This window comes from Dendropsophus ebraccatus, chromosome 1 (genome assembly GCF_027789765.1).
Source record: "Dendropsophus ebraccatus isolate aDenEbr1 chromosome 1, aDenEbr1.pat, whole genome shotgun sequence".
Classification (NCBI taxonomy): Eukaryota; Metazoa; Chordata; class Amphibia; order Anura; family Hylidae; genus Dendropsophus; species Dendropsophus ebraccatus.
This window is the reverse complement of record NC_091454.1, coordinates 35,209,266-35,233,232: the sequence shown is the minus strand read 5'-3', so window position 1 is coordinate 35,233,232 and position 23,967 is coordinate 35,209,266. Positions and strand designations below refer to the sequence as shown.

The 23,967-nt window shown below is 40.7% G+C and overlaps 1 protein-coding gene across 1 annotated transcript in view; it reads right to left on the bottom strand.

The window, feature by feature from the left end:
- Positions 1-1,220: 1,220 nt before the first annotated feature.
- PCBD2 (pterin-4 alpha-carbinolamine dehydratase 2) overlaps positions 1,221-23,967 on the bottom strand; it is an 84,897-nt gene continuing 62,150 nt past the window's right edge. Inside the window, exons 3-4 of the mRNA XM_069954096.1 lie at positions 5,489-5,569; positions 1,221-1,424 (exon numbers count right to left, since the gene is read on the bottom strand). Coding sequence (XP_069810197.1) covers positions 1,332-1,424; positions 5,489-5,569 — 174 coding nt within the window. The 3' untranslated portion in view covers positions 1,221-1,331. The remainder of the gene's footprint in view (positions 1,425-5,488; positions 5,570-23,967) is intronic.

Genomic DNA, 23,967 nt, shown 5'->3' with positions numbered 1-23,967 from the left:
TGCAGTCGCCGGGGCTGATGGGGGCAGCGGTGGAGCTGCAGGAGGCGGGGATGCGGCGGGGCTGCGGGCATCAGGGGGTTAAAGCACATACTCACAGCGGGATGTCTATCCCGCTGCGGGTATGTGCTATCATTAGGGTAAGTGGTACAGGATCCGCAGTGATCTCGCTCCAAATTCGCATAAGTGAGATCCGCTGTGGATCCGGTAGGTGTGAAGGCACCCTTAAAAAAGGTATTGCCTCCTTGGCAAACCATTTTACTAAAAAGGGGTTGGCCACTTTGTAGTAAAATAATTCAGTGTACTGTATTAGTAGGTGTACTCACTGTATATACACTGACTCCCTCTGTACCTCATAGAACTAAAATCAGATTCCTCTCCTCCAGGCTGTGCTGCCCTGCGGTGAGCCTTTCAGAAGATATCAGACATGGAGGAGCATGCGACCATGCCCAGTCCACCACTGAGCCTGTATATGCCCATTAAGGACTCTAGAGGCGGGGCATGTCACATGCTCTTTCATGTCAGCCATCTTATGGACAGCCACACCACAGAGCAGTAAAGCACAGCCTGGGGGAGGGAAGTCCGATTTTAGCTCTATGAGGTACACAGTGCTGTGAGTATTCTTACTTATACTACACACCAAACAATTTTACTTTTTAACGTGGCCTTTTTTATTGTTTCTTTAGCAGATTTTGTGTCATCCTGGAACACCACTTTAATTCCATAGTACTACTAAAATATCTATTTAAAAAAAAAAAAAAGTCTAAAAAAATTATTATATTTGGCAACCAAAACCAGGAGTGGATTGAAAACACAGAAAGGCTCTGTCCACACACTGTTGAAATTTAGTGGATCGCCGCCATTTAATGGCAAATAATTGCTGTGGTTTTAAAACAATGGATGCTTTTTTGGGTGGGGGGAGGGGATTAATAAAATGCTTTGGTTGCAAAATACTGATGAGAATACTGTGCGGAAACATAGCCTAAAAATGTCCTCAAAGAATATTTTACACTTTCCCTTCAAGTTTTCCTTACTAATTCCATTTAGTCTTCTTAGTTATTTAGGCAAATAACATGTTTAACAGTGTAGGACTAAAAAGCAGAATAAAGATTAATGAACTTTCAACACCAAATTTTTCAGTGACACCAATTGATTAAAAAAAAACCAAAAAAAAACCACACACACTAATTCAAAAATATTCAATTTGACAAAGAATGGTTGCAATAGTCAGTACCAGTGTTTTATTTTGCCATTAATAAAAATCAGCTTTTACATTTACAGAAGAGATGAGATAAAGTACCACAATACACAAAACAATGAACATTATTAATTTATTAGGAAGTGGAAACTTTGTCTATAAAATGAGCAAGCTTCACGTCTTTTCTTGTCAATTTATCACAATCATGAGTTGTCAAAGTTATGTGAACCTGTAGGAACAAAGAAAAAATAAATGAGTATTAGATTTGAGAAGCACATGCACATATACTGTATGTGGTGTAAAATGCTTAAAAAAAAAAAATATCTTCAAAGTGGGTACTTTTAGAGGGTTTGTTCCACTATTAACATTTGATTTATCCCTTATCCAAAGAGTAGGGAATAAGTCCATATTCTACTTTCAGAACAGAGTATTTGTCACAAATATGCACAGCCCCACGTTCATCCCCCATCCTGTGAATAAGGAATAAATCTTAATGGTGGAATAACCCCATGGGTTTAGATGGGTTATTCAGGCTTAGAAAAATAAAGCTGCTTTCTTTTCTAGAAACTATATTAATTGTAAAGTTCTGTGCGCTATATAAATTAAAAAAAATATATTGTTTATTATTACTTGTCCTGTTTGTGTGTGCCTCAGTTCCATTGAAGTGAATGGAGTTGTAATACCACAAAGGACAGATGTGATGCAGTTTTAGGAACAAACTAGCTATATTCTTATAATCCTGGATGACTCCTTTAGGTTAAACTGTTGGAGAATAATCAACTACATCATCTAAAATACCAACATACCATAAAACCACACATACTCATCGCTGAGTGTACCAATCTTTCATTACTTATCAGCTTGTGTTTATTTACATCTCTAGATTAAGGTCACAAAAAGTGGGTGTGGTTTAAATTACAGGGAATCGGTCACCATGAATATTGTTGTCTGGCTATTGACTCATGTTATAGAGCTATATAGAGTATACCTTTGTAGGATTCAGTATGACATTTTATTTCTTTTCTCTCACATTGCCATGTTAATTAGTCCAGTGAATGAGCCCTTCTAGAGATGAGCGAACCTGGAGCATGCTCGATTCCATCCAAACCTGATCGTTCGGCATTTGATTAGCGGTGGCTGCTGAAGTTGGATAAAGCCCTAAGACTATGTGGAAAACATGGATATAGTCATTGGCTGTATCCATGTTTTCCCGACAACCGCTAATCAAATGTCGAACGATCAGATTCGGATGGACTCGAGCATGCTCGAAGTTCGCTCATCTCTAATCCCATCACAAAGTGTCACTGTTCAATAGATCAGAGATGTAAATTATTGATTGAAATTTCTCAAGTAATGCAGAGTCTTTTCCCACAAATGAGATATCAGTCTGTTCAGCTTTTCCTGCTCGGTAAAGTGATGCTGATAGATTAGATAGCATTTTCATGGTGACAGGTTACCTTTAAGCAGGTGCAGCTAATGCTTAGGGTACTATTACACGGGCCGATGGGGGCCCGATAATAACTAAATGAGTGCCATCTCCTAGATCGGCGCTCGTTTACTGGGCTTATTACATGGCCCAATAATCGTTTAACAAGGGCTGCATGGACATCGTTGCCAATGTCCTTGCAGCCCTTGCTTAAACTGCATATATTACCTGTCCATGGTCCAGGGCTCCTCTTGCGGTCTGCTTTTCCCCAGCTTCAGAGCGGCCCGTCTTAGCTGACAGGCTGCTCAGCCAATCACTGTCCGGGAGCTGCAGCGCGTGGGACCCGGGATGAAGCAGAGCGAAAGAGCAGCCCTGCAGCATGGATAGGTAATGTATAGAGTTTGGAAATCGTCAGCCGCACACCACTATTACACGTAGCAATGCGTGGTCGGCGCCCAACAATTATAGGTCCAAACCTATATCAACGATCAGCCGATGATCGTGGTCATCGGCTGATTGTTGTGTTTATTACACGGAGTGATAATCGGCCGGATAGGGGCGATTATCGTTCCATGTAATAGGGCCCTTAGTCTTTTGTAAGCTATGCCATTAGTATCCAGACTCCAGATTTAAATTGTAACGAGAAATTAACTGATAAGACTGACCTTTAATTTGTCGGATCTTAATCTATATAACAAGTGTCACATCTACTTAAAGGGGTTATCCAGCGCTACAAAAACATGGCCACTTCTCCCCCTACTGTTGTCTCCAGTTCAGGTGCGGTTTGCAATTAAGCTCCATTTACTTAAAAGGAACTGAGTTTCAAAACCCCACCCAAACTGGAGACAACAGTAGGGGGAAAGTGGCCATGTTTTCGTACCGCTGGATAACCCCTTTAATTGCATTACTCCATTATGAGAAATATGTTGTGGAGCCAGAAAGGTGATCCCACAAGTTAGAGGAATATTCTCTTCTATACAGTTTAGATTTCTACAAGTGCCTCGCCCACTGAATCGGCAGTTTAGATCGTCTTCAGTGGTTTCTATTGCATTTACTAGTGTTAGGACATAGTGGGCTTAATTCAGAGATCGATATTCTATTTAAAGTATAACATTGTCCCTCGAATTGATAAATTGAGGTTCTCATCATCAGGCACTGAAATGCATCTAAACTGCTGGCACAAACCTGCGTGGAAGGTGATAAATATTCTGAATCACCAGAATAAGCCAGTTGTAAATTAGAGTATGGAAAATATCACCCTCAGGTACTTTGTGTAAAGCTGCTTAGTTGGAGTCAGCTCAATGTTGGAATGACACTTCTGGGTTACAGCCATGGTAATGTGCATATATCCAATTAGCTTACAGTAATACCAAATAAAAGGTCTGGGGAGTACATGACAAACATAGCAGCAGAGAAATCAAATCCTAATATAAATTCTACAATTGCATAATGTTATACAGAATAATGTACAATGTTTAAATAAAGCCTTGTGCTTTTAGGCATCTAAACTACCATCATGCAGTTACACTGGGCGGTAATGGTCTTCTAAAAAATGCACCTGTAAACTGCTAAATGTAGAAAGGGAACTTATACTCTATCTGGATGTAGCACAGTGCCGAAGAGTCATGCAGTTTGGCCTGTAAACACAACCACCCTGCATTGAATGCCACAGTGGTTAGATGCCACCCCCCCCTCTCCTTCCCATTAGAAAACATGGCCACTTTTGCCGCACTCTTGTCTCCAGTTCAGGTGTGGTTTGCAATTAAGTCAACAGTGGTGCAAAAGTGGCTATGTTTTTGTAGCGCTAGATAACCCCTTTAATAGTTATCTCCTAGTGTATCTAACCACTGTGGCATTTAATGCAGGGTGGTTGTGTTTACAGGCCACAGTGGTTAGACACCCCCCCCCCCTCCCCATTAGAATTCATATTTCATGGGTGGTTAGGCGATAACTATTAAAGGGGTTATCCAGCGCTACAAAAACATAGCCACTTTTGCACCACTGTTGTCTCCAGCTTGGGTGGGGTTTTGAAACCAATTAAGTAAATGGAGCTTAATTGCAAACCACACCTGAACTGGAGACAAGAGTGGGGCAAAAGTGGCCATGTTTTTGGAGCACTGGATAAACCCTTTAAGGTCGGCTTTAAAAAGTTTCCAAGTTTGGTAAGCCAAAGTTAGGACATTAAAACCCCATCCCCAATACCACTTAGGAACGAATCTCACCCCCCCCCCCCCGCCCCAGATAACCACTTTTGTGTTGGGTTTACATAAACTCCACACCTTTTGCAACCCAGTACACAGGATTGTGCCATCAAGGTTTAAGAATGTTGGCAAATATGAGAGTTCTGGTTACCATGGCGAATAAGGCCAGTTTTTCTATTAGACAGTTTTAACAAGTGAGGCCGAGGACCCATTAAAGCTAAATAATGCAACCAAGGAAGAAGCCATTACATCACAACCCATTAAATAAGGGAAACAAGGGGAGTGGTTGACATTTGGTCCATTTTGGCACAACACATTTACTGTCATATTTCCAGGATACATTCAAAAGGAGGATGACGTTTATATTACACATATAGCTGCCAGCAGCGAACAGTATGTCACTATATGAACTGATAGAAGCCATTGCTACGCGCGATTGAACATACTGATAGCGCAAAAGGTGACAAATTCATTTTGACACTTGACAACTATTCCTGTGCTATAACCTTGCATGTGCCAGCACGGGACCTTGTAGGTCTGAGCAGTGAAAGTCTTAGCAGGAAGCCATATTCCCATCTGAGCAACAAAACCCAGTAAAGTGATACGCTGAAAAAAATGTACCAGTGGTTTAAGCTCAGGTGATGGAATAAAAATGTAATGAATTACCTTGTTGTACGCATTAAACCATTCTGGGTGGTGATTCAGTTTCTCTGCTTGCATGGCCACACGAGTCATAAATCCAAAGGCCTTTAGGAAAAGAAACAAAAATTATACAGACATTAGGCCAACACAGGAACACTGTTAATGGGAGGGTTTTCTTGTATAACTCGTATATAGCCAGAGTTTTTTTTTACTTTTTTTTTTTAAAGGTGAGGGCAGTTGTGAACTCTTAGGCTACAACATGCAAGTTAATACAAGATGAATGTATTTCACATGCCGTGCTGAGTATCATACACCCCTCAGCATACAGTATAGCCATTAAATGCTTTCAGCACAACACCAAAACGGGGATAAAATATACAATATTGTCTAATAAGTGAAAGGAAGTTCCACCTGTGGAGTTACTTATATTAATACTTCTATTAAAAAGGTTTCTTACTTCAACATAGCCCATACACCATTTATATAGTACTGAGAGGCTGCTAAAAGGATACCCTTAGAATACAGGAGAAAAAGAACTAAGAATGCAACAGATTTATCACAGTGGCTCATGCGGTTTGATAATCTAGCATCTTTAGAATAGCGCAAATTAAAAGGGTTAATCAGAACTAGAAAAAAAAAGTGTTACTTTCTTGCACAAGAGGGGTGCTGTTCCTCAAAGAAAGCGGGCATGTTATTATAACCCTGTACAAAAAGTTTGTATGTTCTTTCCGTGTTTGCGGTCGGTTTCCTCCGGGTACTCCGGTTTCCTCCCACACCCAAAACATACAGATAGATGAAGCGCTGCGGAATCTGTGTGCGCTATACAAATAAAATACATTATAATACAATAAATAATAATAATAATATAAACTATACTGTTATAGTCGTTCTCCTCTCCCACTGCTCCTTCACTTTTTCTACTCTATCGCTCATTGAATAAAGTTTCATTCTTTACACATGTAAGCAAATACTTCTACTGAAATCTCTCTCCCATATAGTCCTCCCATACATCTCTGCATTAAATCTCCAGACGCCAAGCCAAACACAACCTCCGCTCTGCATGTGACCTCCTCTCCTCTGTTCTAATCACACTCTCTCTCATACAAGACTTTTCCCATGCTTCTCCCTTTCTTTGGAATTCTGTATCACAGGCCATCCAAAACTCCACAATTCTTCTACCTTTGACCGGCTAAAAAAGTTTACAATCCTAAAATAAACTTAACACATAATGTGCATACTTACCCAATAGCAAGCACACCACCTTTTATCTTCAACAGTCCTAGACCATAGGCTTCCAAGTACAGGTTTTCCTATATCTTGCCATGTGGTCAACTATACTGGAACTATACTATAATAACTATATACACACACACACACACTATATGGGAATTTCCAGTCCCCATTATTACATATTAACGAAACACAAAACTGTTGCTGGAAGGCATCACAACTCTCGGGGCGGGGGTGGGGGGTGGTGGAGAAGGCCTGTCCCGGCTTATGGATTGGCCGGGTGTCCCACCTCAGTCACTGACTGGCTGAGTGGCCAGTCCATGAGCTGGGTCACATGTCAGCGCAGGAGATGCCGAGGCCAGTAGGGGTCCAGAGGCCGTTCCTGCCTCTCACCATGGGCACGGGGAGAGGCAAGTCTGTACTTGTAATCAATTTCCCCCCTGCCTGATTTTATAAAATCGCCAGACTTCTCCTATAATGAGCTCAGTAAAAATGATAGGTCAGTTGTAATTGGCCACTATGGACAAATCAAACAGTTTTAAATTCTCTATTTCCCCCCCAAATTGTATATTATACATCATGTTCTGGAGGAAGTTCTGTCAGAGGAACAGAATGAAGTAGGTTGAACTCGATGCACTCTTGTCCTTTTTCAACCTCAGACTATGTAATTATACATACACACACACACACGACTCACAAAAAATACTTGATGATATTTGGCTTGCAGTGAAATTTATGGAAAACTGAAGAATGTTCATACTACAGTGATATATCATGAAAGTAGGGCATATAAGTAGAAGGCGATTCCCTCATCCCAAACAATTTATTGAAACAAAACCCAACAGTAGTGAGTATTCCCCAACCACAAATGTCAATGTCTCAATAACTTCTCATGTACCTCTTTGCATCAATTACAGCTTGACAATGTCTACTTGTGAACAGCATGAGATGACAAAGGGTCCATTTACACAGAAAGATTATCTGCCAAAGATTTGAAGCCAAAGCCAGGAATGGATTTGAAAAGAGGCGAAATCTCAGGCTTTCCTTTTTGACCTGATCTCTGTTTATAAGTCTGTTTCTGGCTTTGGCTTCAAATGACTATAAAGAGAGATAAGGTCATAAATGAAAGCCTGAGATTTCTCCTCTTTTCAAATCCATTCCTGGCTTTGGCTTAAAATCTTTGGCAGATAATCTTTCTGTGTAAATGGACCCCTAGGGGCTTATTCCACAGAGCCATAATGCCGATTCGGCCGCTTATCGCTCCATGGAATGGAGACAACGATCAGCCGATGATCGTGTCATCGGCTGATCATTTATTTAAGTGCAAACCTAAAATAATCAGGCACCCACCACGCATCACTACGTGGAATAGCGGTGCGTGTCGGGCGACGATTCCACAAACAGCATACATTACCTAAACATGCTGCAGGGCTTCTCCTGTGCTCCTTCACCCGGTCCCGCGCGCAGTAGCAGATTCGGAGCAGCCTGTCTGAGCTGACAGACCGCTCAGCCAATCACTGGGCGAGACAGACGCGGCCAGTTATTGGCTGAGCAGTCTGTCAGCTCAGACAGGCAGCTCCGAAGCTGCTGCACGTGGGACTGGGAGAAGGAGTGCAGGAGAAGCCCTGCAGCATGGTAAGGTAAAGTATGCTGTTTAAACAAGGGCTACAAGAACATCGGTAACAGTCTCCCTGCAGCCCTCGCTAAATGATTATTGGGCCGTGGAATAGGCCCAGTAAACAAGTGCCGATCTATTAGACCGGCGCTCATTTACATCATTGATCGGGCCCCCATTGGCCCATGGAATAGAACCCTAATTGTCTGCTGAGGCATAGCATCCCAGTCTTTTTGAAGGGCAGCCCTTAGGACACTGAGGTTCTGGGGTACAGAGTTTCGAGTCTCTACACAGTGACTCAACTGATTCCATAAGTTTTCTATAAAATTCAGGTCTGGAGAAAGTGCAGGCCACTCCATTTGAGGTACCCCAATCTCCAGCAGCCGGAACGTCCTTGCAATTTTTTTTTTTACAGTTTCCATAAGTTTCACCTGCAGGCCAAATATCCCTTTTGTGAGTCAGAATGCCCCTATCTAACCAGCCCAGTCTGAGTCCAGAATTAGCACCACTCATCCTCAGTTTGGGTGGGGTTTTTCAGCTCTGAACCATTGAAGTGAATAAAGCAGAGTTATAATATCATACACAACCTGAGGACAGGTGTGGTGCCTTTTGTGGAAGAAAACTATGTTTAACTAACTGGAAAACTCTTTTAAAGGGGTTATCCCACATAATTAAAAAAAAAAAAAAAAAAATCTCTAATACCACCCATCCATATTCTAATACTATCCATTGAAAACAGCTTTTCAAAAATTTGCAATGGATGAAACATATATTTACATTGTAATGAAGTACCATATTTTTTTAGTTTGATAACCCCTTTAATGTGATTAGGGGTCCTCTTGGCTCAGGGGCCCAGTTGCAACTGAGACCCCTATAACTACCACACTGAGTATATATATATATATCTCTGTTTTTTGCATGGAATTGTGTAAATAAAATGTCATACTATTTTCTTTTCGAAAGGAACAGAAACAAACTTTCTGACATATAAATAAAGTAGGTTTTCAGGCTAGAAATAAACCTTGGGAGAGCAGGGATAGGCTATTAAGTCTGCACAGTGCCTGAATGTTTGTTTACATTTGCACAGCTGCTCAATACAGCCGCGCACATTTAATTGGTTCTTTATTGAAAATTAGTCTTTTCCCACATGATGGCCACGAGCAAATAGAGTGTAATGGTAGATAATGATTTCATGCCTCCGCGTGTAGAGAACTCACAAACTGTTTGTGCAGGAATGAATCAAGAGCCAATTTGCCAGGGAAGAAAAAAAGTGTGTGTAGGGGGAGGGGTCACCATTGATCCCAATGAAGTTTGTCATTTGTGTCAGCAATTTAAATGTTTTCCTCAATGAGACAAAACCGATCCATAGGCCCTTGGGGAGAACAGACTGCCGAGCATGCCATTTAGATGCTACAAAAGAACTGATCACTTGTTGTTTTCTGTGCTAATGTGGAGTTTCTTTATGTAGAGTATGAAGAAAATTAGCGGAGGTGGTCATTATGATGCTTTCAGACTTCTGTTTGTAAAATGAATGATAGATAGATAGATAGATAGATAGATAGAAGATTTTATTTAACAAGGATTTATTATACCTGACGTGTTCACACTAGAAAATGTGTAAGCTGCACCCGACTTTTAGAGTGGTATATAGGGGATAAGTGGAAAAAAGGCTACTTCCATTTCGAGTACACTACTTATCTTTGCGACTCAAAGATCTGTAATGGACATCTGGTATAGTAGGCTCTTGGAACGGATTTAAAAAAAAAATAAAAAAATTATATATGATCTTTATATTAAGGGCAATAGATCGATGTGACAATATAAAATAAAAATATAATCTAATAAAAACAAATAAAATCAAATGATATATTACAGAGCCAATATAGCTCATTCAATAGCTGGTTATGCAGAGCCTTTGCATAGTCAGCCTTTTCTCCAGTTTAAATACCCTCTTCCAAGTATTCAAATAGAATACATAGTAGACTTCATATGATATTGTATAGTAGTGGTTTCCTTTAGGTATTATAGCAATAGATGCTCACCGGCTGTCTTGTAGAGTAATGTGCCCACTAATTGTGGCTTTTTTATGTAAATTGTAAGGGCCGTATTAGAAGGCCCAATCATTATAATAAGCGAGCACCTATCTGCTAGATTGACGCCTGTTTTCTGAGCCTATTACAAGGCTCAGTTTTAGTGCAGCAAGGGCTGCACAGAGATCAGTGATGCCTGTGCAGCCCCTGCTTTAAAAGTGAAATAATAAAGTATGAACATTACTGCTTTACGCTCCAAGGAACCACCAGTGCAAATTCATGCCCGGTCGCTGAAGTAACAGGCCGCTCAGCCAATCGTTGATTGACTGAGCGGCTTGTCACGTCAGAGACCAGCTATGAAGCTCCACTGGTGGCTGTGGGAAGACAACAGGAGGAGACACCAGGTAGCGTGGACAGGTAACGTATATACTTTATTTTCTTTACAGATTCATCAGCTGTTGGCCACGCATCCCTATTACACATAGCGATGAGCCCCCAACCACCAATGATTTTATGTCAGGACTTAAAGACTTGGTCAGCTGATCAGGCCGATTGTTGTCTTTATTAGACGGAGCAACTCCACAGATTATCACTGCTGCTGCTCATAGCGAACGCCGAGCTCCACAGTGCTTGGTCTGTGAGCACGCATAACTTCGGGTGACTTCTGTTTGAATTTGGACCAGAGGATGCAAGAGCGGGTAGTGTTGATTTCAATGGAACAGATTTGCTTAATACTGATTTGCATTGTATTATACTGAACCCCAGATGTTTGCATACAGTGCGTTTAGTGGGGGTCCCCAGGGCTCCTTTTCCTGTGCTTGAGAGTTGCAGAACTGAGGTACACCAGGGTGATGCAGTGTTTTTGTGGTCCCGATGGGATGAGGTCTCAAGGCTTCCCTAGTTAATGCCGCAATGGGAACGCTATTGTGCATATATACTTACTCACAGTGGGCACTGTTGATGTGACGGCACGTCTTTATTCTGATTACGCTTTGTTACTATGTCAGTCCTCCATTGGCTACTGGTTGCTAGGGAGGGCTTGCTCATGTTGAAGCATGCGCAATAACATTCTACCCATGCTATAATTAGACACCAGTCGCCATCTTTGTACATTTAATGTGATATATGGAATTTTTTAATCACTGTTCATACATAAGCAAATATGTATGCCAATTTTCTGGGTCTACAAATATGTACCACTACTGACACCTGTTGCTTTCAAAAGACTCAGTGTTAAAACATAGTTGTTTTCACTACCTGTTGTGGATAGAACAGTTTTTCACCATTTGCGCCGCTGTGCTGCGGACTCCTGTCTAATACGGATTGATGGACTTTTCAGCTAAGGTTCTCATTCTGCTTGCACCCTGTCATTAAGCCTTTTTTATCTGGATGTGCTACTTTTTTTCTGCAATAGATACTGTATATCTCATACCACTAAGCCATACACACATAGTAGCCAAGTCATGACTTTCACCATGGGCAAAGGGAAAAGTAAATTAGTACTTGTAGTCCATTAACACCCCCCCCCCCCCAGCCTGTTGCCGGCTTATATAATCCACCGGACTTCTCCTTTAATCAACTGCATGAATAGTAGAGAGAAATGTGGGATTTTACAGCTACTGGACCATCTTCCAACTTCAAAAGCCAACAACAGTACGAGAACAGTACTAATAAGTGGTGGTATACAGAGGTTATCCTCACTAGTAAACCTTCTCCAAATCTAAGGCCACCCCAATAAGCAGCAGATGTCTGCTTCTCTATTCCCCAGCTTTCACCTATAGGTGTTTGACCACTACAGTGAAAATGTGGAATTACATAGTGCTCATTTAAATGAATGGACAATCATACAACACATGGTTACATGGTTGTGCCAAGTATACAGCTGGTATCTTTAGATTATCAAAGTCGTTCTCTAAAGTCAATACATCCTCAAGAGAAATTTGGAAAGAGCTTTTCCAGATTATCCATTTATTATGTTTTTACTTCTCTCTTAAATATCAAGTGTCTCATCATTCCTGAACTAATGTCAGGGATACATTGGGACAAAAAAAAACACTGTGCAAACAAATAAAACCTTTTAAAAAAAAAACAAAACAAAAAAAACACCAACTCTGGAATTGTTTTCACCTTCATGGTAACCGCTCATACATATTTATATAGTAAATAGGAAAGGAACATTTTGTACGGCGTGAAAGCTTCAGAGGACACAGCAGCTCAAACAGTGAACTTGGATATTCTGTGAAGTATTTATGTATTACTTAAATATTAAAAAAGGGGAAAAAAAAAAAAACACATAATTCCACGTTCGGAAAAAATACACATGACTTGGAAGTAATTTCTGCCGTGCAATCTCCATTAAACCCCTAAATACTTCCCCTGTCATTACATTAATTGAAAAGTATTGTATCTGAGCAATCCTATGTATTTAAAGGTCTGCAACCTTCTTACTGGCTATGATACAACTGGTGATAAAAGGAAATGATATTTATGTTACACTATGTAATCTTGTTTTTATTCCTCATCAGGCGGGGTATTTATTCAAGTCTTGAAATCTGATCACTAATTTGGTCTAATTGGTGATCAGGAAAACTATCTTACTATCAATTAAAGTAATTTTGGGCTTCCGGCAGAAAACCCTATGTTAATTTGGCAGACGTCTGTGCTTCTTCAAGTTTAATTAACAATAATGAAAATTATCAAACAGTTTTGCAGAGTAATATTATTGTCAAACACGTTTATGTCACACGGCATCAGCCCAAGGTTTAGGAAGATCACGTTTGTTTGCAGACTTCTATCCTAGTTAACTGCAGTTTTCTTTTAAACTAAGGAAAGCATGACTGTTCAGAAAATGTAAAAATATTCCAAATAGGTTTTTGTTCCCCTTTCATTCCCATAACAATGTGAATAGATAAGAAAATCAGATCATATTTGACTATTATAGGTAATATTCAAATGGCCTAGAAAGGTAAAACAGAACTTTATTATATTTTTAAATGCTGTTTTAAAGGGGTTAGAAACACCAAGCTGTTTCCTTCCAAAAAAAAAAAAACAAGAAAACACCACTCTTGTCCTCGAGTCACGTGTGGTATTACACCTCGACTCCATTCACTTCAATGGAACAGAGGTACAATAGCACATACTCAGGTATGGTGCTGTTTTTGCAAGGTGGGAGCCATGTTTTTCTAATCCTGGATAACCCATTTAAAGGGGTTATCCAGTGTGGGGGCACTTTTTGGGGGGGACCGGGTGGCTGAAATAAAAACGTCCACTGACCTCCCCGGTTCCAGTGGCGGGTCACTCATCACGGCGCTCCCTTCCCCGGTTCCCGGTCGCTTCCTGGTGTCTGACGCCGCCCGAGACGCTACGTCTCAGGGCCGCTGAGCCACTCAGTAAAGGAGGCGGGATCCGTTTAAAGTCCGCTCGGATCCCGCCTCCTTCACTGAGTGGCCTTGAGATGTAGCGTCTCGGGCGGCGTCAGACACTAGAGTGTGGCCGGGAACTGGAGCGCCGCGATGAGTGACCCGCCGCTGGAACTGGGGAGGTCAGTGGACGTCTTATTTCAGCCACCTCCTCCCCGGTCCCCCCAAAAAAGTGCCCCCACACTGGATAACCCCTTTAAAGGCTATGAGCCTCTTTACAATTGATTTTAGTTCTTCTTGTTTGTACTTATTACGTAGAAGAGACATTTCTCTATAAATCTTTGCTAAATCTTTTGTTTGCTTGTTTTTATACAGCTTCTACAGTGTTGTTAGTGAAACCAGCTTACAATGTTACAGTCATCAATACAAGTAAAAAGAGACTGGTTGTTCAATCCCCCGCAGATCACTAGAATGAGATGGAAAAAGCAATCGGCTGAACGCTGCTTTCTGCAGGAGACAAATTCTATAGTAAATCTAAAAAAAGCCTTTCTGTATGACCTGGTGGAATATGTATTGTTTGTGCATATACACTTATGTGGACTGTACTCCACTTGTTGCAATACTTTTTTTAAAAAAAAGCAGTATGGTACCGTGTTAACCAGTAAATCTATGAAGCGCCTCTTTTGCACCATTGTGAACACTGCCAGGCCCAAACATGTATATAGACATCAACTGCAAGAAATAAAATTTTTTACATTTCTATTAATTCATTGATTCATTTCTCTCTATGGAACTCAAATATTGTAATAATGCTCAGCTTAAAGCAAATCTGTCACTGAATTTATGGTGCCTTAAATGAAGGCAGCATAAACTAGTGACAGAAATGCTGAACAGATCGGTGTATTAATTACATCATTCTGTTCAGCTGTTCTCCTAATATGCAGGAGAATGGGATTCTTGCCACACCCCTCCACCACCCTCCAACTGCTGATTAACAGCTGACTGCCTATACACAGCATGGATAGATAACTGTCAATCAGCAGCTGGTGGGCAGAGTTTTCTGCGTCTCATGAATATTGAGGACTACTGCGCTCATGCACATAATGGAGAGGACTACTTATTGTCCATGTTATTCAGGAGGATATCTTCACATTAGCTGCTTAGAACAATGTAAGTGATCCATTCCAGTCTTGACTACTGTAACTCCCTACTAATTGGTTTCCTCTCTCTAAACTCTCCCCTCTCCAGTCTATCCTTAACGCAGCAGCCAGGCTCATCTTCCTCTCCAGCCACTATACCGACGTCTCCCCTTTGTGCCAATCACTGCACTGGTTACCCATTAAATCCGGAATCCACTTCATGCACCTCACCCTCACCCATAAAGCTCTCCACAACTCTGCCCCTCCATACATCTCCCCCCCCATCTCCACCTATCATGCTTCCCGTGCTCTGCGCTCTGCAAATGATCTAACCTTAACATCTTCCATAATCAGAACCTCTCATTCCCGCCTCCAAGACTTCTCTCGTGCTGCAGCAGTTCTCTGGATTGCCCTACCTAAAGACATCAGACTCGTACCCAATATTCACAATTTCAAGCGTGCCCTGAAGACTCATCTCTTCAGGCTCGCTTATAACGTTCCCTAAACTTGTTTCCCTCTTCTGTTGCTTTCCCTTCTCTCTCTGACGGTTCCTGCACTTTTTATGTTTACTTGCAATCTGACATTGGCGTTGTTGCTGGCTCATCCTGTATTTCTAACTATGTACAATGGCTGGACCATGGACAAATTAAGCACTTATGCCTGGTGTCAACCCAAGTTGTAGTCTGTAAGCTCCAACGAGCAGGTCTAGTTTATACTTTGTATTTTTATGTTATTTTTATTTATTCTAATTATTTAACTGTGTATTATGTACCTCTGTACTGTATGCATAGAAAAAAAGTGCTGCGGAATCTGTTGGCTCTATACTAATACTAATAATAATTCTGTTCAGCCTCTGCTACTAGTTTGTGCTCCCCTGAGAAATGACACCATAAACCTACTGACTTTCTCTTTAATAAATGTAAAAATTAACTGAACAGGTTCACTGTATTTGTATATTCATATATTTCAGCTAATTTCTGACATAATCCCAACATTGATGTTTCAGTCTCCACAACCTTTTTCAACAGGTATTTTTTTTTTTTTTTTTAACAGTCATGGCATCAAACTAGCCTACTTGGCACATTTATTTTTCTCTACTACAGCATGCTGGAGGTACAGTATGAACAGGGCTTGTTGTTTGAGATCATGACAGTTAAAGCAAATGTCTCACTGTACCTGTTCAGTGCCGGTGCGTAGATCCTGGTGGTGCTGCCCGGTTCCCACGATCTGCACCATTTTTTTCTATATGCAAACAGGGTCACCTGGTGCACTTGAGACGAGCCAAGTGCCCCAGTGTACTGATACCTCCTCCCCTAGGTGACACGTGGCCTTCTGAATAAAGTCTGGCTCTGCCTCAGCGTTTGTACCAGACAACCCTGTTTACATATAGAGAAACTCGCGCAGATCATGGGAAACAGGTGGCGGTTTGAAAAATAGATGTCGCCTTTGAGATCTAAGCGCCATGCCCAAACATTTCAAGTAAAAAAAAAATGTTTTATTTATTTTTTAACTAAGGGAAGTGTTACATTTGCATTACACAGGCCTGCTTCCCACGACTGGCGCGGCTTTCTTCATGTGCACTTCGGCCCGCTCAATGCACTGGAGGCAGGCCCAGAACCCCCAGTGTAAGATATCCCCTTCTCTCAATGACATGCCTCCATTAGAATAAAGTCTAGCCGTATTACAAAGGGGAGGCTATACTTATATACTGGGGACGTCTCCAGTGCATAGAGCAGGCCGAAGTGCACATGAACAATCTGGTGCCGATCAATGGAAACTAGGTGGTGGTATTTTGAATAATGGACCGCTCCACCAGGATCTCCGCCCAGTCACCAACAAAAAGGTGTAAAAAAAAATAAATTCATTAAGCAAATTGGTACATGTGTTTTTAAAACTATAAATAGACAAGCATATTCACAGTGAACTTCATAAAAAAGTTATGATCCAAATCATCTGGTTTTAGAAGTGTATACAGATTTGTCCAATTTTTTAAAACTCCCCATAAGCGAGAAAAGAAAAAAACACCTTTGTACAAAACAAACCAGTACACAATTTACTATTTGAGTGTATATATAAGTAGTAACGCCACAAATTTCCCTATGAAATAAACATAATAATCGGTCACAAATAGTGCTTTTCCTTCATCATTTAATGGGTTCTACTTTCCTGGGAAGTAGAAAAGACTCTGTGCACTGACCTGTCAATAACATTGTGTAATATGCTGTTTCAGTGACATATTTTTCTTCAGGTTACAAGGAAAACATTATTAGTGTGGACTTAAAGACCATCTGACTTGTTGCTGACATCTCCCGGCATTTACTTGCACACGTCTCTGCCGTGTACTGTACGGCTATTAGCTAGATTACTGATTTCCTTCCCTTACCTATTTCCCTTTTTGTGTAGAGTTCAATCTCCTTTCACCAGAAGGGATATTTAATACTGTCAAATACCCATCTCTGCTCTGTTTAGGTTATTCACAGTTCAATGAATGAATTGAAATGAAATGTGATAAATTGATAAATAGGTAATCCCAGATTACCCATTACAATGTGTATAGTGTGGGAACAAGCAGCTAAAAGCGCTGTAAAAGTTCAGTATAGCGTGGACTTGGCTTGAAGTTATGCAACATAAATCTGATATTTCTAGTTTACTTTATGGAATATTGAATACATGAGCTCAGAGGAGCGAATCTACAGCACAATGAAATGGAAACATCAGAGGTTGATTTGTTGCATCTAGAGAAAAAAAAAAAAAGGTTATAACTTTTCCAGGAGATCAGAGCACTTGGAAAAGCAGATCAGACTTTTCCGGCTTATCCTTCAACTACTCCATCCTACTTTGGAGATTGCTCTGTCCCTGGTGACTTTTTGGATATCTGTTGAACCTGCCAAAGGGTTTAACTTCAATGGAACAGGGTTTATAGAGTGATTAGACTGATCATTGGAGTTAAAGGGGTACTCTGAAGAGTAAATTTTTTTTTTTTGTTAATACAGTAATAATTCTGTTCTGGAACACAATTGGTTCTGGGAGGATGTTCCAGAACCAAGCAGTCCGAGAAGAGAGCTGTGTGTTCCCATAAGGAACAATGTAAATGTTTTTAACTGGTTTTGACACTCCAAGTGTCAGGTGCAGAACGCCCGGCCCACAGAGTATAAAGACTAGCAGTAAGTAGCAATGCATTGTGCACCACTACTTACTGTAAAGGAGCGGGTATTCCCGTCACAATGATGGGAATCCCCGCTCTAAATCGATGGGTGGCAGCCAGAGAGGGGCTCTTCTGGTAATATAACTTTATTAAAAGGTTTGTATTAATAAAACAAAAGTCTTCAGAGTACCCCTTGAGTGCACCGGTCATAATATATAAATATATATTTGCCTTATGTACACTGTTGGTCTTGACGGCAATATTGATGCTCCAATGGCCCATTGCACTGCTCATGCTTCTGTATTTTTTTAAAATAGAAATTACATTACACTAAAAGATCAGTTAGTTTAATAAGTTTAACATAAAAACATTTTTTAAACGATCGGTATATTTCTGATGACAAATTCCCTTTAAGGGTGCGTTCACACCTACAGGACCCACAGCAGATTTTATGGTGCAGATTTGATGCTGTGTTCAGTTATTTAAATGAAATCTGCTGCGGATCCGCAGCAGAAAATAAGCTGCGGATCCGGTAAGTGTGAACGTACCCCAAGTCTATTTCCACCCCTGAGATGAGCTCTCTAACCTTTTCTCTCATTCCTTTTTCCCCCCTTTTTATTTTTTGGTGGTTTAAAAGACTTTTTGGCTCTAATTAAAGTGTACCCATCATTACCGCAGTGTGGCAGGATACGTTATTAAAATGTCAGGAAGAAAGAAATGATAGGTACACTTTAAAAATACAATAGGCCATCACTGGCGGATCAGCGCTCATCTCAGCTGCTGATTGGCTGAGCAGACAATGCATGTGCCGACCCCAAAGCGCATTGCCATTGGACTGGCCCCGACACAGGCAGTGGGAGCGAGGAGGGAAAGTATATGCACCAGCGCATTTTTTATTTTTATTTTTTTTTTTACAACTCCTTTAATAGTCCTTGGGTGAATGGAAGCACATGTCCTCACAAAAACAAACGGAAGCCAAAGACAGAGCAAAGTTTGTTGGAAATCTGATCTAAGATCACAGCAAACTTTTGTCTATCTCCCTTGTGCTTCATTATAATCCGTTTTTTCTCTGTTACTTGGTAGACTTTGAGAGGACAGCTGGACTTAGCCAGCCCCTAATAGCTGGGAGATGTATTTCATTGCTGGCAGGCAAGTGTTCAATTTGATCATCTTGCGGTATCCCACCGCAGGATTTGCAGGGTCTTTTGGACAACAAGAGTCATTTTAATGCCACAAAAAAAAAAACAAGCAAAAGGTCCGTCTGTGAATGAAATATTCTGTTACTGGAACATCTGTCAATGGGCATGATATCCCCATAAAAAGGCTCATGTTGACTATCTGATGCTATAATGGTGCCTGAGGGGCTTTCAAATACCATTACCTACAGTACATACTTTTTTGCAGTTTATACACAAAGGGTTAAAGTATTGGAACTGGTTTTGACTCCTGAGGAAGCTTTAAAAGTGTTACGGCTTCAAAAAATTAAGGTTATTCTTAGTGTAATGGAAAATAAAATTTTTGGTATTAAATTTCTCAAGATCTCTGCATGTAGTTGCTCATAGAGAAGCTTTTTAATTTACTTTCAATGGATAAAAACGGTCATGTGACGCTCAGCTGAGCACTGGTGATTCCGTCACATGACCAGTACAGATTTTGCTGCCAGCAACTGAACAATGCAAATCACCAGTACAGATCCTAGATCATATGGAATATAAAAAGTATATTAATAAAACGTACAACTGATTGGTAAGAACTACATCAGTCAGCCAATCACTATCTGCAGCCGTGTCCCTCCTCAGTCAGTGATCGGCTGAGCAGACGCTTCTTGCAGAAACCACATGTTATCTAGAATTAGCACTGAATATAGGTATAGCAGAGGATAGGTAAGGTGAATATTATAATAAACTATTAATAACTTTTTTTAAAGACTTTTCCAACCTTTTAAAGTAAATTAGATTTTAGACATACAATTTCATTATGTACACCTCTTATTAAAAGGGGTAAGCTATGCAAAACTTTTTTTTTTTTTTTTTTTCAAAATTAATGTCAGAAAGTTACAAAGATTTGTAATTTACTTCTATTAAAAATTCTCAAGTCTTCCAAAACTTATGAGCTGGTGTATGCCCTGCAGGAAGTGGTATTCTTTCCAGTGTGGAGAGCAGGAAAGGTTTTCTCTGGGGATTTGCTACTGCTCTGGACAGTTCCTGACATGGACAGAGGTGGCAGCAGAGAACATTGTGTCAGACTGGAAAGAATACACCACTTCCTGCAGGACATACAGCAGCTGATAAGTACTGGAAGACTTGCGATTTTTTTTTTTTAATAAAAGTAAACTACACATTTCTGACATTTTCTGCTGAATTACCCCTTTAAAGTACACACTGTTTCATGTAGGGGCATAGACTAAGAAGCAATTTACCACTCCCTTGCACCCATTTCTACAGTGTGTGCATACTATAGCTGTGCATAAAGCCATTGGCTACTTTGTCATAGTGCTGTATTATGCTGAGTTTACACGTAGTGATCATACGATTAACGATTTCGAAGTAACAAATTTTTTTCTATAACAATCAGCGTTTAGACGGAACGATATATCGTACAGAAAAATCGTATTGCAATCATTTTGCAATCGTTTAAGCCTCTCTCACACAAAGGTAAATCGGTGAACGACTGTTTACACAGAACGATCTGCAAATTTTTTCCGAACGACCAACGACTATTTGAGAACATGTTCAAAGATCAAAATGAACGATTTCTCGGTCGTCGCTTGATCGTTCGCTGCGTTTACACGTATGATTATTGTTCGCATTTGATCGTTATCGTGCAAATTCGCACGACAATCGTTCCGTGTAAACCCAGCATTACATGGCTCAATTACTAATTTAAATGAGCAACAATCTAGTAGATGGGTACTCACTTACTAAGCCTATTATATGGCTCGATAATCGTGCAACAAAGGTTATACAGTACTTCTTGTTAGCGATGTCTAACATCTCGGCCAGTGATTGGCTGTCACTTTAGAAACCAGCTCAGAAGTTCCAGCAGAAGCTGCGGGCACAAGCTAGGAGAACATGGGGGATTGTGGACAGGTATGTATAAACTTTTTTTTTCCGTACACAGTCATCAGCCGTGCATCACTATAACCCGTAGTGTGGAGGCACTAATAGGGCACTGTTACAATGTTGATGCCACCAGGGAGTTCTTCTCCTGTGTGAAGCACTATTGTCCCAATTCAAGAGTGCACTAAATGTTTACTAGGAAAGAAACAGGAGGTATAGGATATCACTGTTAGAAGAGACATCTCAATGGGAAGTTCGAGGAAAGGGTGTCAAAAAGATGTGAAGGTTTTTGAAAAAGGTGTGAGCCAAAGACATCAGGGTGGGGAACTCTTCATCATACTGAGCACCTGTGTAGAGTTGGTATCTACTGCTTTATGGTCCCTGTATGGAGATAATATTTGTTTGTGTATTCTTAGTTTCAGTTAGTGTTTCTATGATCCACCCATATGTTTAAACCTGGTCTCATGACAAACATACTTTAAAGGGGCTATACGGTGCTACAAAAACATGGCCACTTTCTTCCAGAGACAGCACCACTCTTGTCCCCAGCTTGGCCGGGGTTTTGCTGCACAGTTCCATTGAAGTGAATGAAGCCTAATTGCAAACCACACCTGAACTGGAGACAAGAGTCGTGTTGTGTCTGAAAGCAAGTGGCCATGTTTTTGTAGCACTGGATAACTCCTTTAACCCCTTAAGGACTGGGCTAATTTTTGTTTTTGCGGTTTCGTTTTTTCCTCCTTGTGTATATAAGCCCATAGCAGTTGTAATTTTACACCTACAGACCCACATGAGCCATTATTTTTTGCATCACTCATTGTACTTTGCAATGACAGGCTGAATTTTTGCATAAAATATGCTGCGAAACCAGAAAAAAAATTATATGCGAAGTGAAATAACAAAAAAAAAAAAAGAAACGCAATTCTTTTTCTTTGGGGGGGCTTCGTTTTTATGCCGTGTCCCCTATTGGAAAAACTGACATGTTATATATGTTCCTCAAGTCTGTACGATTAAAACGATATATAACATGTATAACTTTTATATTAATTGATGGCTCGTAAAAAATAAAACCTTTTTCAAAAAATAAACGTTCCTTAAAAATCGCTCTATTCCCAAGCTTACAGCGCTTTTATCCTTTGGTCTACGGGCTGTTTGATATGTTTTTTTTGCGCCATGATCTGTACTTTCTATCGGTACCTTTATTGCGCATATGCATTTTTCTGGATTTGATGCGACCAAAAATGCGCAATTTTGCACTTTGGAATTTTTTGGCGCTTACGCCGTTTAACGTGAGGGATCACGGGCGATTACGCACACATCGATAGCAAATATGTTTGTTTCTTTTTTCATTTTTATTTATAACATGGGAAAAAGGGGGTGATTTGGACTTTAAATTATTAGAGGAGGGAGTTATTAATAAAAACACTTTATTTTGTTTTCACATACAGTAATTAGAAGCCCATTGGGGGACTTCTATATACACAGCACTGATTTACCATTGAGATCAATGCTGTGTATATAACAGAGCACCGATCCATTAGATCAGGGCTCTATTATAATGGTCTGCTGCAGACCAGCTGACGCTGAGCCCCGGCCGGCTCATTAGAACGGATTTCCCCTCCGCGATCGCATCGCGCGGGGGGGGGGGGGGGGGGGAGATCCCCCACTAGACACCAGGGAGAGGGGGCACAGTCACCATCCAAATGCAGCTGTCAGCTTTGACAGCTGCATATGAATAGTTAATTAGCCGGCCACGGCAATCGGGTGCGGCGGCTAAGACCTGTGGTCCCTGGCTGCACATAACAACCGCGGACTGCAGAGAGGGCTCACGCCGGGAGTCCTCTCTGATCCCCCTTAACGGACGCATGACTGGTATACCAGTCATGCGTCATTAAGGGGTTAATATTCTTATAAAACCTGTTGAATATTGTCTAGTTTAATGTAAAACGCCTTATTAGTGGTATAGACCAAAAATACTGAACAATAATGCGGACCATGGTCTCTACAGGCAGATGTGTAAGCCCTCCACCCAGCAGCTCCTTTCCCCTCCACCCACGGCTAATTGCTTCTCTTCATTACCATATTTTAAACCATTAACCAGGCATTGGCTTCGACTCCTAAATGGTATTGTAACTTCAGAAATTGACCATGCTCTGCACAAGCTCTGCGTTTCTTCAGGAATAGGTGTGACAAACCACACACTGCCCTTCAGATCAAATATCCTGGAAAAGCTTAAGTCAACTTTCAAAGACTTTTACTAATCTCATAATATATCTGGTCTCACACTTTCTCAAAAGACCAAGCCAAAAAACTATTCCGTGCCCAGTAAAAGATATGATGCTAGTAACACATCTAGGCCAGAAACGTCTTATTAAGTAATGCATCCGCAAAATAATCCCATTGAAAAGCATTGTGTGGAAGCAGCATCTTAAGCAGTACGCCAAAACTATTCTGTAATGTACTATTTTTGTGAGCCTAAGAACTTAATAGGATTGGCTGAGCACTTTATTGTAACACAGAGAAGGATTTTCTATAAAACAGAAAAAAATATATAATAGTGCCTCAAAAGTACATGGAAGTAAATGTTAACAGACATGCTTATTCTTTGCTTTTTCTTCTTCTGTATAAATCTATCACCTCCATACTATTAGCAACTGCAGCATAGAGAAACCTCTAGCACACGGGGAACCATTGGTAGAAAGTACATAAAGCAGTTGTTATAGCAGTCTGCATCCTGCAACAGCCTCCTCCTCATCAGCACCATGCAGTGCCCTATAAGACCATGCAATAGGAATAAAATGCTGAATAAGTTGTACCCCGATTATAGTCATGGACCCATGTTGAGCCTTAAATGGGCACTGTCGTTATCGATAAATAATGTTATATCAGCAGGGGAGGTGATTTGCTACATCTTTTCAAATTACAGTGG